General features: G+C 41.1%; 1 protein-coding gene across 3 annotated transcripts in view; it reads right to left on the bottom strand.

Moving 5' to 3' along the window:
* The window catches only part of COL14A1 (collagen type XIV alpha 1 chain), a 184,338-nt gene that overhangs the window by 18,416 nt on the left and 151,282 nt on the right, over positions 1–14,640 (bottom strand). For all 3 annotated transcript variants that reach the window (XM_014560694.2, XM_014560692.2, XM_014560695.2), the window contains exons 43-45: positions 8,921–8,956; positions 7,863–7,929; positions 4,849–5,037 (exon numbers count right to left, since the gene is read on the bottom strand). In XM_014560694.2, the coding sequence (XP_014416180.1) occupies positions 4,849–5,037; positions 7,863–7,929; positions 8,921–8,956 (292 nt within the window). The remainder of the gene's footprint in view (positions 1–4,848; positions 5,038–7,862; positions 7,930–8,920; positions 8,957–14,640) is intronic.

The raw sequence follows: 14,640 nt of genomic DNA on the forward strand, positions 1-14,640 counted from the left end.
TCCTTATCCAAACCACGTCCTCTATTTTATCCAAATGAGAGTGTGTACATAGGACTGAGAGCAATATTGGCAGATGCACTGGGTACCTGACAAATGAAAACCATTAGTAATAGTATTAGCTCACACACTCCCCAACCAAAAGCCTTACATAAACTTTACATTCATAAATATTTGTTGATTTATGGTACAAAATAAATCAGATTTGAATTTCAGCTGTTATGGATACACAATCTAAACATAAAAATCCTTAGTTTGATGACTCCTCTGATCCAATATTTTTTGGAGAATCATGGAAACTGAAAAACTTTACATTCATAAATATTTGTTGATTTATGGTATAAAATAAAACAGATTTGAATTCCAGCTGTTATGGATACACAATCTAAACATAAAAATCCTTAGTTCGATGACTCCTCTGATACAATATTTTTTGGAGAATCATGGAAACTGAAGGGGTTGCACAAAGACTGAAATCAGGAAAATTTCCCAGTTCTCTTCAGGTAAATAAAGAAACTTAGTTTTGTGAACTATATACCAACGAGCTTACTGTCGACTGGGTTTGTATATGGTTTAAGACATCAGTGTGCATAATGAACATGTAAGTAAATGGAATAAGGAAATAAACAGATTAATAACTGGGAATGACATGCAGAGATCAGAAATAGAAACTGAGTCGTTATCCAGGGGATCTATTAAAATCACACAATGCTGGGATTGGAGAGTGAGTTTAGGTCAGAATAGTCTGGACTCAATTGTCACAGTTCAGGGAACAAATGAGGAGCCTCAGAGCTGATCTGACTCATTTTCTGAATTGTAGAAGCGGGGATATAGAGCCATTTACCCGAAGACAGTGCAGGGTTTAGTGGGGAGAGGCAACAAAATCATAGCCCACAAAGGAACTGCTTTTCTTTGGCATAAGTTAACGGTGTAATATGAGCAAGGAGAAAAAGCGGGTGAGAAACTGCGCTGCAGAACATTTTGCTTATGTTATGCAAATGGAACCCCTTCAATTCCAGTGCCAATAATTAGCCAAGTCCAAGGTGGAGTGCAAGCTTCAGATAAACGAGAGCTTCAGGGCCCTCTGAGTGCTTAAGTTCTAAGGATTCTACATTGTTTACAATCTACGTGAGAAGATAGACAAAAGACGGTTCCACACAATCGTATGAAAAATACTTCATTTAAGTTGAAAAAGACAAAGGCTAACGAGAGAGAGGAAGGCAATCAGATGGAGTGAAAACACAGCCTTCTGTTAGGTAATGAGGAAAGCCATGAACCGGCATCTGTTTCTCCTTGCTAAGGTGGAAGGATTGTTTGTCACTTCTTTTCTCTTCTCTAAAAATGCATATTCTCTGGCTATGTCAATGATAAGAAAGGGGTTAATTGAAGATCCTGAATTAGAACAGCGTATTTCAAATGGAGGTCATAAAATCCATAAAATCTGCTCAGCCTTTTGATTAAAGAAAACAGGAAACAACAGAAAGGGTAGGCATTATTTCCATTTGCCTCAGTTCTGCTAGTTTGTATGCATTCAAGTACACACACGTACTGTGTCGTTGATGTAAAATGTATTTTTTCCTGTGGCACCACATTTAAAAAATTGTTAAAAACTTTTGAAAAATTGTAAGAGGGAAATCAGACGGAGCACTTCTGGTGAAAAATTAGCCAAAGTCAATGGAGCCATGAATTTTTAAATAAAGACTCAGCAGAGAGTGAGGTTCCACTTAAGTACTATGTCAGCATATTTTCAACATCCATATTTCTTTTAGTCTTGCTTTTGTAGCTTACTGTTTGTCTAAGTACACCACCTAGTAATAATACGTATTTTCACTCATTACAACGTCCTTTAAAACCTGTATTCTAGAGCATAGTGATAATTGTATTTTATACAGAAAAAAAAACCTGAAAACATGATCCAGTCCTGACATTGGCTGACTTCTAGCATCTCTAGGCCTCAATGCCTTCATATGCTCCTTTTTTTTTTTTTTTTACAATAAAATGAGAGGGTCAGGAGAAAAGATGGCTTCGGTTTCTTCAGTTTTAAAATTCTATTGCTTTGATTTAGTGGAAAGGCAGACATTTTTCTGTCTCAGTCTTTCCTGGGGATTTGAACCACAAGGCTAAGATCAAAATATGAGTCACTTTGCTGTACACCTGAAACTAACACAACATTGTAAACCAACTATACTTCAATAAAAAAAATTTTTTTTTTTAATTATTGTTCTCCTTGCAACCGTGAATCTCAGCTGCAACAGGATTGAAGCCCTTTGCTGGGAATGAAAGGTCCCCTGAGTGTTAAACTATAAACACCAGCCTTAAACCCCAAGGCACACCCCCTCAATTGGTGATCAACCAAAATCACCTCCCCTCATGCTCAAAGGGCATTTCTCACTTTGTCGTACTGTCATCCCCTATGTGTTTGTGAAATACAGGATTCTGCTTGTCGACTATACTCTTTACGAATGTATACATGTATGTCAGAAAATTATATCATGGAAATTCATATTTCAAGGGTTGTCTGGACCACTGCTTGAGAACCCCTGGCTGATTTTCCTCTGATCTAAGCATTCAAGTGTTCTTACAGAGAAGGAAAGACTCAGTCTGGCAAGCCCAAGGTCAGGACTTCCAAAAGGAACAAAGACAACTTGTGACTTGCCTAGAGTGACTCAGGTGCTGGCTCTGCACTTCCCCAGTCACAGCTGATCCATCACCGACACCATTAGAGGGTGTCCTGCTGACAGAGGTGGCCACCTTCCTGGCCTCCAGATCTTTGGTGTGCTGTGATGAAATTATAACCTTCTCTACATCTGCTGATTTAGTGCCCTGGCATAGGAAAAACCTTCAGAAAGGAAAATCAGAACTGGGTTGCAATCAAAGTAACAATTATCTAGTGAGGACCTGTTATGTGCAAAGCAATCAAAGTAACAATCATCTAGTGAGGATCTATTATGTGCAAAGCAATTCAGACCTGATCTCTGCTTTTGGCCATAGTATTGTTCAGTAACTGCTAAAATGAGTGGGAGAGACAGTGCGTTAGGTATTCAGGGGGTGCAGACACTTGTCAGTCTGGGAAAACCAACAAAAACTTCATGCATGAGAGAGGGGTTAAGCTGAGCCTTGAACTAAGAGCAAGAACCATATATGTATGTATACGCATGACTGGGACATTGTGCTGTACAGCAGAAATTAACACATTATAACTGATGGTACTCCAATAAAAATAAATACATAAATAAAATTAAATTTAAAAAAAAAGAGTAAGGCGAAAGGAAAGGACATTTCCAAAGGGGGAAGAACAAAGTGTTCCAAAGTGCAGAGGCAGAAATGCACATGGCCTGTGGGCACGGACCAAGAACGAACATGAAATACTCTCTCTGTCGTCTGCATTTTGCATCTCAAATCTGATCAAAGGAATATCTCCGACCCATCTCACCAAAGCAGTATGACTCACAGAGCAGATTGGTAATAGTTAGATTTTTCTCCTGATCTACATTCTATAAACTTGTATCCTAGAAAATACTTCTATCGGTTATCTGTTTTCCCATCACTTTCTTTGTGGTTGATATGTAACCCTGTTTTGCCACATCTCTTTGATCTGATCTGCTTCTGGAGTGGGAGATCTTGGTCAGTTACAGAATTGAGTGAAATTCAATCAAGAGTCTTTTATTGTAAGACCTGTAAAGTGTAGACGAAAAGGCTAAGATGGATCTCTATTTGAAAGAAATTTTAGTAGGAAAGAAGATATTGGCCCATGGAACTATTAAATAAAATACTGCCTCCTGTTGTAGGAAGATGAGCCACAAATAGTATTTAATTTGGAGTCTGGAATTGGCATAGTCCATAATGGCACATGTGAATCATATGTTGGTATGACTAATGAGATTATCTCAAGATTGCTACTGACTGTTGCCCAGTATGAACACTGCACAAAAAAAAAGCACCAGATCTTGAAAAAGAGTTTGCTACTTTGCCATGATAGATGTGGACAAAGAATGCCCCCTGCCATATTAGCAAAGGATGATGCAGCCATCAAGCCATCAGCTTCTGTAGCTGCCCCGAAGGTGAGGCCTGAGGGAACTCAGGATGGAGACAAACAGGCTGCCCCCTCAGCCACTGCAGCCACCCTCATCAGTGCACCCTGAGGAGATTCAGGCTGGGAAAGAACAAGATAGTGGCCCTAGATCCTTAAGGTGCAGATCAAAGGAATGATTTCAGTGAGCCCAGACTCTTGCATCTTCCCATACATAGAAAAGTGCTAAATTCATTAACCTGAGATGTCTGTTTTTCTTTAATTAATAATTATCTTTTCACATTCTAACTACTGTTTTTTTTTTGCTGTAAAACTCCTACATATGCTGGCTCCTCCCTTACCTCTTTGGAGCAGTCCCTCAGAGCTATCTCAGAGGCTGTCTTATGGGCTTAAGTCCTCAGCCAAGTCACGAAATAAAACATAATTCTCAACGTTTAGGTTGCGCAATTTTTTTTCAGTTGACACACATGTGTGATGCTGCATCTGTCTGGGGAGGGGGTGTATCATTTCTAATTCTTCTAGTAGGAAGGGGCATATTTTCTTAATTTATCCATCTAGAGTGGAAAGCTGCCTCTTATTAGCTCAAAAGCTTCTCAGAGGTGAGTTGGGGGTTCTGATCCCCCTTTTCCATACAAGCAGACATGGCTCTTAATGAACACTTTTAGATTACTCAATTTTCTCAACACTGGGAATAAGCAAGAAGTTGAAGAATAGATGGAGTAGAATTAATTTACATCCATTATTTGGAACTTTATCACTGTGTAAGCACTACTGTTACGCTCTGCTTCAGTGCACACCGTGAGAGGAGGGGTCCAGCTTACCTCGTTCTCCTGGGGTCCCTGGCACACCTGCATTTCCCGGGAAGCCTGGAGCACCTGGGGGTCCTTGCTCACCGGGGGTTCCAGGTGAGCCTGGTCTCCCAGGCTCCCCAGGAGGCCCTTGGATGGTCCGGATTGATGAGGAGTGGCTGGGAATCTGGTTGAGGATGGCTGTGTACCTGGCCATGTGACCTGAGACACGAAGGACAAAGACAGCACTCGGTGAACTGTCACTCGCAGAAAGGGAGGACTGCAGGTATTATGCGTCAAGACTCTGAAGGATTCTGTTAGACACCCACCAAGGGAAGAAGCACACCCCTCTGGGATAAGTTGGTTTCCAACTTAAAAAACTCTTGCATTTTACTTTGGATGATATTAACAGCTGGACTGTATTCAAGTCGCATCTCATGTGTTTGGAATTCTGCAGCTCACGTCAGCATCCCAGTAAACATCACTGAGCAGAAGTCATAAATTTGATCTTCACCCCCAACATTTATCTGACCCCTAAACCCTCACCCAGCTGCCCCTTTTCTCCAGCAATTTCCACCCCAGTGATTTATCTTTTTTCCAACCCACAAAGCCGGCTCCACTCTCTTGCTCACAAATCCCCAGACAAGTGCTTTGTTTTAATTCATCGCTTCATTGCCAAGCCTTTTTGCAGAACTCTTTACTTGGGTCCCAGCTGCAGAAGTTCCCACTAGCTTTATTATTTTTTTTAAATCTGGCTCTTTCTCCCATAATCTCGTAACTCAGTTGTGCCTGGAAGAATGCACTTGAACAATCCGAGGTACCGATTGATAAAGTATTTGACACCATAATGCCCCATTTTTCCAGCTTCATCAGGAGACAAGGTTTCCCCACAGAAGTGAATTTTCTAGATGACTATTATTTATTCCTTTTTAAACATTCAAATCTAAATAAAGAAGAGTAACCATTTTTAGAGGGATTATTTCTAAGATGTAGTCAATGCATTCTTAAGCTTAGAACCATGAGTGGAACAAGGAAGGGACTGGCTGATGACTCAGGAGCCATCAGTAGGCACGTTCATGAAGGTCTGGGTGGGATCAGGCATTCTCACATCAGCTTCCTCCTTTGACAAGGGGGTCATCCTTTATCACTTCTCTAGCTGTCATCAGCGTGGCCTCGACAGTTTCCCATATAACCTTTCCTAGCATAACACTTCAGACCAGCTCTGGACTTAAACCAAATAACTGAGCAAGAGAGGAATTATATGCTAAATGAGAAATCAAGTTCTGAGGTGGTGCCAATGGAAGGAAACAAGAAGCCCAGAGAAATGTGAAGTCGTGTACGGGAAGATGGTTGAGGTGCCAGAAAGCCAGCGTCTGGGTAAGCTGGGTCAGCTGGGTCCTGCTCATAAAGTTGCATGTGGTCTCTTCTATATTTTTCCTCTTACAATGGCATTGACAGGCCAGACCTCCCTATTTTATAGACCTGTTTCAGCTCTTGTATAACCCCTGCTGGTTTCCATTTCCTAGAAGTTGTTCACAAGAATCTGAGAATGCCTGAGGGGAAAAACTGGATTTTGAACTCTTAATTTTTAGGGCATGTTTCAAATAATCACATATTTATATAAGATTTTTATTCTACAGCAGAATAAGACAGCAACGACTGTGAAATTTTCCTTATACTATGGTCAGTGAGTCATATTAGGATTTAACCCTTAGGTTTCCTTAAAATAATTAACCACCCATTTTCATTGTATACTTGGAATGAGAAACCCACGAAATAATTCAAGATACAGTTTAGCTTTGGACGTATTCTACTTAATGTTCAGTTTCCCTTTTATAATTACCGGGGTTGTCAGAGAATCCTATTTTGGCATTAAATTTAAGTAGTTTCACTTAACTGGTAAATTCTCTCACACACACGAGTTTGGGCAACATAATATAAAATGAAATCAAGTTAAAATCTAGTAGGTGTGCTACTACATCTGAAGATAGTGGCTTTGTACTCAGTTCCTCTGAGATTTTTGTCTTAATGGAAACTCTCCAAGCCCCGACAGACCTCTGTGCCTTCCCCAGGGTGAGATCTGGATTTATCCACTACAGATGGAATTTTGGACTCAGCCAGTAGGGCCTTCTTGGACACTTACAGGACTCCCAAACTTCCTGGGTTAAAAAAATAGAACCTCAAAGTTGTTAAGGCAGCCACTCGGGTAATATCAGCCCTGGAGAAAAAGGATGCTATAAGCACAGGGTAGAGGTGGGGCTTGACAGCAGAGCCGGGTTTCAGAGAACGATCTCATCTCTACGTGGCCTCAGACCTTTGTGGAACTAAACGAACTACTGGCAAAGAGGAGGGCTCACCCTAGTAACCCTCTGGTTAGATTACTGAAACAAAATAGAGACAGTGGGCAGGGGAGAAAGGTACAGAATCCATGGCTACGAAAGTGAACGAGCATAAATCAGTCACTGAAATACTGGGCTGTGGGAAAGTCCAAGTTTAAAATGAAGAAATGGGACAGGTGTGATATAAAGTGTGTTCCAGTGTAATTCTGACACGGAACCCAAGTATCATACCAAATGACACATGAAGCTTGTCCCCATGTGTGCGTGTGTGTTTGTGTGTCTGTATTTTTTGGCATAAGTCTTAAAGAATAAAGGGAAGGACCTTGGGCTAACCAAAAGAAATGGATAAGAAAGAAGTATTGATTTAAATCTAGCAATTTGAAGTTAGCTTCCGATGACTTAGTCTGGCAGCTTTCAAGTGCTGAGGAATTGGGGGGAAAAGTCTATTTGGAGAGGTAAAGAAGGAATCAAAGATTTGATCTAGGCAGTCAACTTAAATCTATACGGACAAACAGCAAACAGAGAAATTTGGCCTCTGTATCAACGATGCAGAGCACTTAGGGTAATCTCCGATGATTTCTTAGTTGGCTTAGTGGTGGCCACCTGTAAAGCTTGTGTGTCTGCACAAAGCTTAGTCTTTACACGTATGTGAAAGGCAGATTCCCATTTGGAAAAGTAATAGAAAACGTGTAAATGTAATGCACTTACTTTGGATGAGCTGTTCGCACACCTGACGTGCCACTGCTCTTACCATGGCTTGAGATTGTAGGTCACCCTAGGTGAGAAAAAAGCAGACTCCTGACCCTCAGCCACAAGCCCCGCCAATGGCAGGACTTCCGGGATGGAGATCACTTGACCCATCGTTCTCACCTGGGCTCTGTGGCTCCTAACAGGTGGGATTGATCACCATGGTGCACACAGAGAAGGTGGAAGCAATCTGATACTCATGGTACAAGGCTCCTGGGAGCCTTTATTAAATAAGCTCAAGTAAGCATTACCGGCTCCAGATTCTAAAAAAATGTAATAGTTTTGAAACAAACCCTTCTATACTGAATGCCTTGTTTATCGCTCTTTAGAGCTTATAAAATACAGCATTTTCTCAAGCAGTGGCTTAATTAATACTAACAACTCAGGGGAAAGGTGTTCAACCCATTTTACAGATGAACAAAGTTAAACATATTGCCCAAGCTTTCAGAGAGGTAACTGGATGAGCCCAAGCTCACTGCTGTTTCTACGAGAGCCGACAGCACAATTAAATTAGCAGTGGCACTATTTTCAAGGGAGAGGGAAGGCTCCTAGGATACATCAGTTTCAGTTTCACATCCAGTTCTTTGATTCCACACTGCCATCGTCTTCCCAGGTGCCAGTATTGGAAACACATGAGCCTCATTCTACTGCTTGGCATTTTGTATGGAGCTTTTCCTTTTCTGAAGACTTCTCATACCCATTATAGAATTTCTTCATCAAATCCACTTTGTGAGTTAGACAAGTTTGATTCTCTCCATTTTATCTTTTAAAGAAATGGGCAGCTAGCTGGACAGCAGCAGACCTGCACCTGGGAGCCAGCGCTCCTGTGGGCTTCTAGCCCAGAGTGTTTTCCACTTGAAGATGTGCTCAGGGGCAAATGAGCTGAGGTGAGGAGGGGGTGGAGGAATGGCTTGAGGGCAATGAGTAATCACGCTAGTAAATGGTCGTCCTTTATCAGGCTTAGGCCGCAAAAGTTGTGCAACCAGCTGAGGCTGGTCAATAGCCCGGAGGTTACTTACTCTTTCTCCTCTCTCTCCCTTTGCTCCAGGGACACCCTGTAAAAAATTTAAATTGTCAAGTTACTTGTGACACTGCACTCACCCAGGCATAATGATAGTTTATCTTTTCTTATTAGATCAAGACTGTTTTCTTAGCTATAGTAATTTAGCAGCAAAAATAGACACATAACAACAGGGATAAATGAACAGTAACCCGTAATCCCACCAAGCAGATAACACTTTTAAACAAGTTCCTCTTCCAGACCTTGAATGCATAGACACAGTATACCTGAATACAAAATTGGGATTGCGCAGCACAAGAGTTTTACCAAGTAAGCCAATTCACATCTTTTCACACTAAATACCACTCTCTGAATTGTACACGACTGATGCTGCATAGTTTATTTCACAAATCTCTTCTAAACAAAAAAAGGTGTTTTAATTTTTGAAAGAATCTCTCTCCCAGGAAGGAAAAGGTCTTGCGACCAAAGAGTTCAAGTGAAAGATGAGATTTGTGAAATCCCACAGCCTCGCTCTGCTCTCCGCCCAGAATAACAGCACACAATTCTTTCCCCTGGATTCTCCCTGATAACACGAGCTCATATTAAGGTGAATTCTAAGCTGAACTACTATTTCGTTTTGTGGCTTATCTACTCTTTGACCCATAGGAAATGTTACCATAACTGTAAGAACTTCTACTGAAAAAACAATGGCGTTTTTCAGTGATTCTGCAATGAAATTACACGTATAATACAAAACATGCGTCTTCAGAAGAATTTCATCTCTCCGTTTCAACACCAGGGCAGTGCAATAGATTTACTGAACAACGCTTTTACAGTCTCTACCGAAAGGATAGTGAGTGCCATTTATAGATGGAATTTGCGACGTTGTCTGACTGTTCTCAGTTGTTACTACAATCTCAGCAGGTCTCAAATCAAACTCAGTATCTTCTCCAAAATCTCTGTTTAGTTGGTTACTTAAATTCAAAATTCTGGCTTCACCCCATGGTGTATGGTAAACTGGCTTTCTGGAAAAATAAAATATCCTGATTTGCAGTGTTTGCTGCTTTTGGAGGTGTAAATACTTACACTATGGCTGATTTTGAGTAACAAATGTGCTGTTGCTGAAGATGGAGTTGTGAAGGGAGGAGAAGTGCTTAACTCTCCCAAGCAGGCGCAAGCCAGCCAAGCCCACCCCTGGTCCCACTGCTTCTGTCTTTTCTCCTCCCTTCCTTTGCCTATCCCATGTCTATTCACACACACACACACACACACACACACACACACGTATTTTTGCACTGCAGTTCCTCTTCTATCCATCCCTTCTACTCCATCACGCAGGTGCTACCCTAACCATCTCACACCCAGGCATTTGCAACCTCCTTCTAACTGGCTTCCCTAACAAGGACCTCCCTCTTCCAGTTCACCATCTACACAACCACCATTCTCACCTTCCTCAGATACTATGAGTGTACAGCTGAGAAAGCTCAGTGACTGAGGACTGACGGCAGCTCTTCCTCTACTCAGAACCACTCAGTGATTCTTAGACGTGCGTGTGACAAAGTCCTCAAGTTCAAACTCTTGTTACTTAGACCCAACTTCTCTTATCTCCTGCTCATCAAAATTTCCACTTCTCATTCCCACAGACGTGGTCTACTCAGTGTATACATTTGAAATGTGGGGAAAGTATTAAGCACAGATCTTATACATTAAGTATCTACAGTAGGAATATTGTAATGCAGTACTTCCTTCAAGTATCAGCTATTCCATGCTAAGTTTTTATTGTCCTAACATTTAACAACAAGTCAACGCATGGACTTCTCTCCGGGTAGGTGGTAATAACTGATATTACTTTATATTTTCAAAACCATCTAGGCTGTTTTTTGCATGAGTCACTCAAACATTCAATTAAGTCCAATATTAAATTAAAATACTATAAACCTAGGACTGGTGCCTACTTCTTCTGACCTTGAGTTTTCTTTCACTAATGAAATGAAAGAAAATGTTAACTGACTTCAACTAGATGTATAAGCCCACCCTTTAGTGTGTCATAAAATAATTTTCCAGTATGACAAATGAGAGCAATAATCAGTGAAGTCCAAGAGAACTTTATTCAAAAATACACACACACTCATATGCATAGTGGTAGAATCTTAGTGTTGGGTATGTGGATGTTTGTACTACATTTTTTAAATTTTGTGGGCATTTGAAAGTTTTCTTACTAATATTCTGGGGAAAAAATATATAAGTCATGGGATCTTCAAGCCACTTAAAATGAAGCCATTAAATTAAAAGGTCCCTGGCGTCCCTTACAAGACTAACAGTCTAGCATCTCATAATGTAGTCAATATTCAGAACGAGGTAGCTCACGGGGCAGAAATTGATGAAAAATACCAAAGCTGGGCTTGCAATGAATGGATCTTGATCTCAACAAAGAAAGCAGACCCTGACTGTTTGTGACCCCTCTCGGCGTATGAGTTCCCTAAGGCAGTGTGTCTTCTAGCTTGTGGGCTTTTGAATCCCCAGTTCCTAGGACAACACTTGGGACATGTCAGGTGCTCAAAATCCGTGTTAACTGAACGAATGAATGGCTGAATTCCACTTCAAGTGTGAATGACAAGCCAGTTTGTGCTTCATTTTAACTTCCTTGATTGAAAAAAAGAAAGAAAAAAATGTTTAAGATATACTCAGGCACTGGGCTTTGAGAGCATTAGAAAAAGAGTTCATTCTGTTAAAAAGGGTCTCATTTTCATTATAAAAACTTTTTTCATAAGTAAGATTTCTAAAGCACCCCTCTCCTCACTATTCTTTTGGGAAACCAATGTACCGGCTCTGTCCCCTTCCTTCATTTCTTAGGTGCCCCAAATGGCCAAGTCCCTAAAAATGCAGTAACGTCCTCTGGCAGGTCTAACTGGAGAAAAGAGCTACTTATGTTACCACAAAATAAATCCTTAATGGAACCAGATTTTCAAGCATTTGACCCAAAACAAAAACAAAAATCAGCAAACCAAAATAAGTAAGTATTCTACATTTTTAATACATGCAGAAACTATAAATTCTAGTTGTTTAATTTAAGCTGCTTTTTTTCATGTTGCAAGCACTGTTCTCAGTGTATTAAGTCATTTAATAAGCCCTAAAAATTAATTTATTTAATCCTGATAAGAATTCTGTGAGATAAATTCATTTATTCTTTACAACAACCCTATGAGATATCACTTCCATTTTACACATAAGGAAAGTGGTGCATTGAGAAGGTAAATAACTTGTGCAAGGTCACATGGTAAGAAAATGGAAAAGCCGGGACCAGAACCCCATCTGCTGGGCTCCAGAGTCTACCCTCTCTCCAGTGTATTCTCCTGCTGCCCTGAAAGAGAGCACCGCTCAACAAGCTTGCTGGTCAGAGTCTTCTAGTTCAGTGAAGATAGCATTTTTTCTAATTAAATAATAATTTTTAAAAAGAAAATGTACATCTCCCAAACCTAACTCTAGTAATTCAGAATTAGATTTTAATTTGAATCAGTCCTTATAATCCATTTTGACCTGAATATTTTTATTTCTGAACCAGTGTATTCTTTGAATTTCTGTTGCTGGTTTAATTTATTACAGTGGCTTGTTTGAAATGTCTGAAACTTAGAAAAAGAAACTGCAGTGCAAACCTGAGTGATAAGGTAAATGGACAGAATCAGCTGTTGGCACCTTCTGGCACATGGGGATGGATGTGTTTAATCGAGCCTGAAATTCCTCAAAATCTGCCTCACGATGCGTGTTATTAAGTAGCTACAAGACACAGCTAGGTAGTTGCAGAGAAAGACCCATTTAGTGAAATGCCTGCATGGAGAGAAGTTATTTTTTATTCCAACTTCTCTGACATCTTTCCTACGATTTTTGCAAAGTAAAACAAAAACAAAATAAAAATTCCTGAGCAAGCGAAGGTCCATGACTCCACCTAAGTATGCTTTGAGGGAAAATACACATTCCCTGTAGGTGGAGGCAAGAAAAAGTGGCACATTGCCTTTAATTTCAGGAACACTTGGAATGTAAAGAAAAGAAAATACAGTGGCTACATTCACCAAGTCACAGAATTTTAGTTCTGAAGGGAAGAATGATCGCATGGTCCAAGTCCCCTACAGTAAAGATGCCTGCTAACCAAAATCAAAACATCCCTAGCTTGGCTCTGAAGGTCTTCCATGTGTGACCGCCCCCCTCAATCTATAAGAATCATCTCAGACTCACCTGAACATCAGCCTAACCAGAATGCAATCATACCTCATCCTTTCTTTAACAAATACACTATTTGATACATATGCTACTGAGTTGGGGTCTAGGGATAAGAATATGAGTACAATAGGGTTTCTGTCCTCACAGAACTCTCCTTTTCATGGAGAGATGGACACCGACATTTGAAATGAAGCATCTCAGCCCAAGGAGGGTGGCCTCTCACACCAAGTGCACGGTTTCAAAGACAGAATAGCCAGGAGCTAACCAGATGGAGAAAGGAGGAGAAAACAGTCCAGACAAATGGAAGAGCATCCCCCAAAGGCCAAAAAAAGGTGTGAAACAGGATGGCATATATTGGGGAAGCTTTAAATACTTTGGGGTGATTCAGCTCCAAGCAAAGCGATGATGCCAGGTAGGTCCAGGGGCAAAGTAAGTGCCCACCATGAAGGGCCACGTATACCTGGCTGAATACTTGGGACCCATCCTCTGGTGACAGGGATCCAGGGAGGAGATTCGAGCCAGGAAGTGACACCACAGAAAGATCACTACTAGAAAGATCTTCTGGCGGCTGGAGAATGGATCAGACCAGAGCTGGAGCAGAGGCAAGGGGGCCAATTAGAGTTTCTCATGACAGTCTTGGGGAGAGATACAAGGCTTGAAATAAAGCTGTGACAGTGGAGATGGAGCTTGAGACAGTGTTGAAAAGTATTACAATGTACAAAAGACAGGGCTTTCTGTTTTACTCTAATTCCCATCTAAAGGACGCCATCTTCCTGTCTTTGTAGGTGGAAATTACACCCATCTTCCAAGATCACATTAAAACGCTGCCTCCTTCAGGACCTGTTCTCCCTGCTGCCCTAATTCAGGGGCGGGATCCCCTTCCCTGCGTCTCTGTCCCTGTCTGTTCGTCAATGGAACTTTCATAGCCACCTCGTTGTCTTTCCTTTAAGGCAGTTTTCACTTTCTGCCTTTTATGAGACCTACATATATAACAAAATCATCCTTCTCTCTAGATTTTCCACTAATGTGCAGAAATATCTTGGTCATCTTCTCCCCTCGGGACCCCTCTCCCTCATGTCTCTTGTACAAATTGTGGCTACTCAGTAAATATTTTTAAATGCATTCATTAGGAAACTGACAGTCTGAGAGGCTAGATAAATTGCTTACGTGATGCGGCTCACACAGCTAGTCAAGTTCGTGTGAGGGCCATACCTAGGATCCAGGTACCCAACTTCTAATGCAGTGCTCTTTAAATGATGTAGCACCGGACCTGTCTATCTATACTGATCTCAAGCTAAGTGCATGGCCCCTTCTCCATATACTTGCTCACCATGTACTCTCCTGCAGGGGGCGCACCATATTTTAGCTTATGCTTAAGCCTCAGGTAGGAATTCTGACCACAATAGCAGTAATGCATGTTCTGCCCCGGGAAGTCGGCAGCTGAAGGCAGGTTGCCGGAAAGCAATCGTTTTCCTGGCACCAACTCGAGGAAACACACAGCTATTTTCAGCAGGGCAGTGTGTC

This window comes from Camelus ferus, chromosome 25 (assembly GCF_009834535.1).
Source record: "Camelus ferus isolate YT-003-E chromosome 25, BCGSAC_Cfer_1.0, whole genome shotgun sequence".
NCBI classification, from domain to species: domain Eukaryota; kingdom Metazoa; phylum Chordata; class Mammalia; order Artiodactyla; family Camelidae; genus Camelus; species Camelus ferus.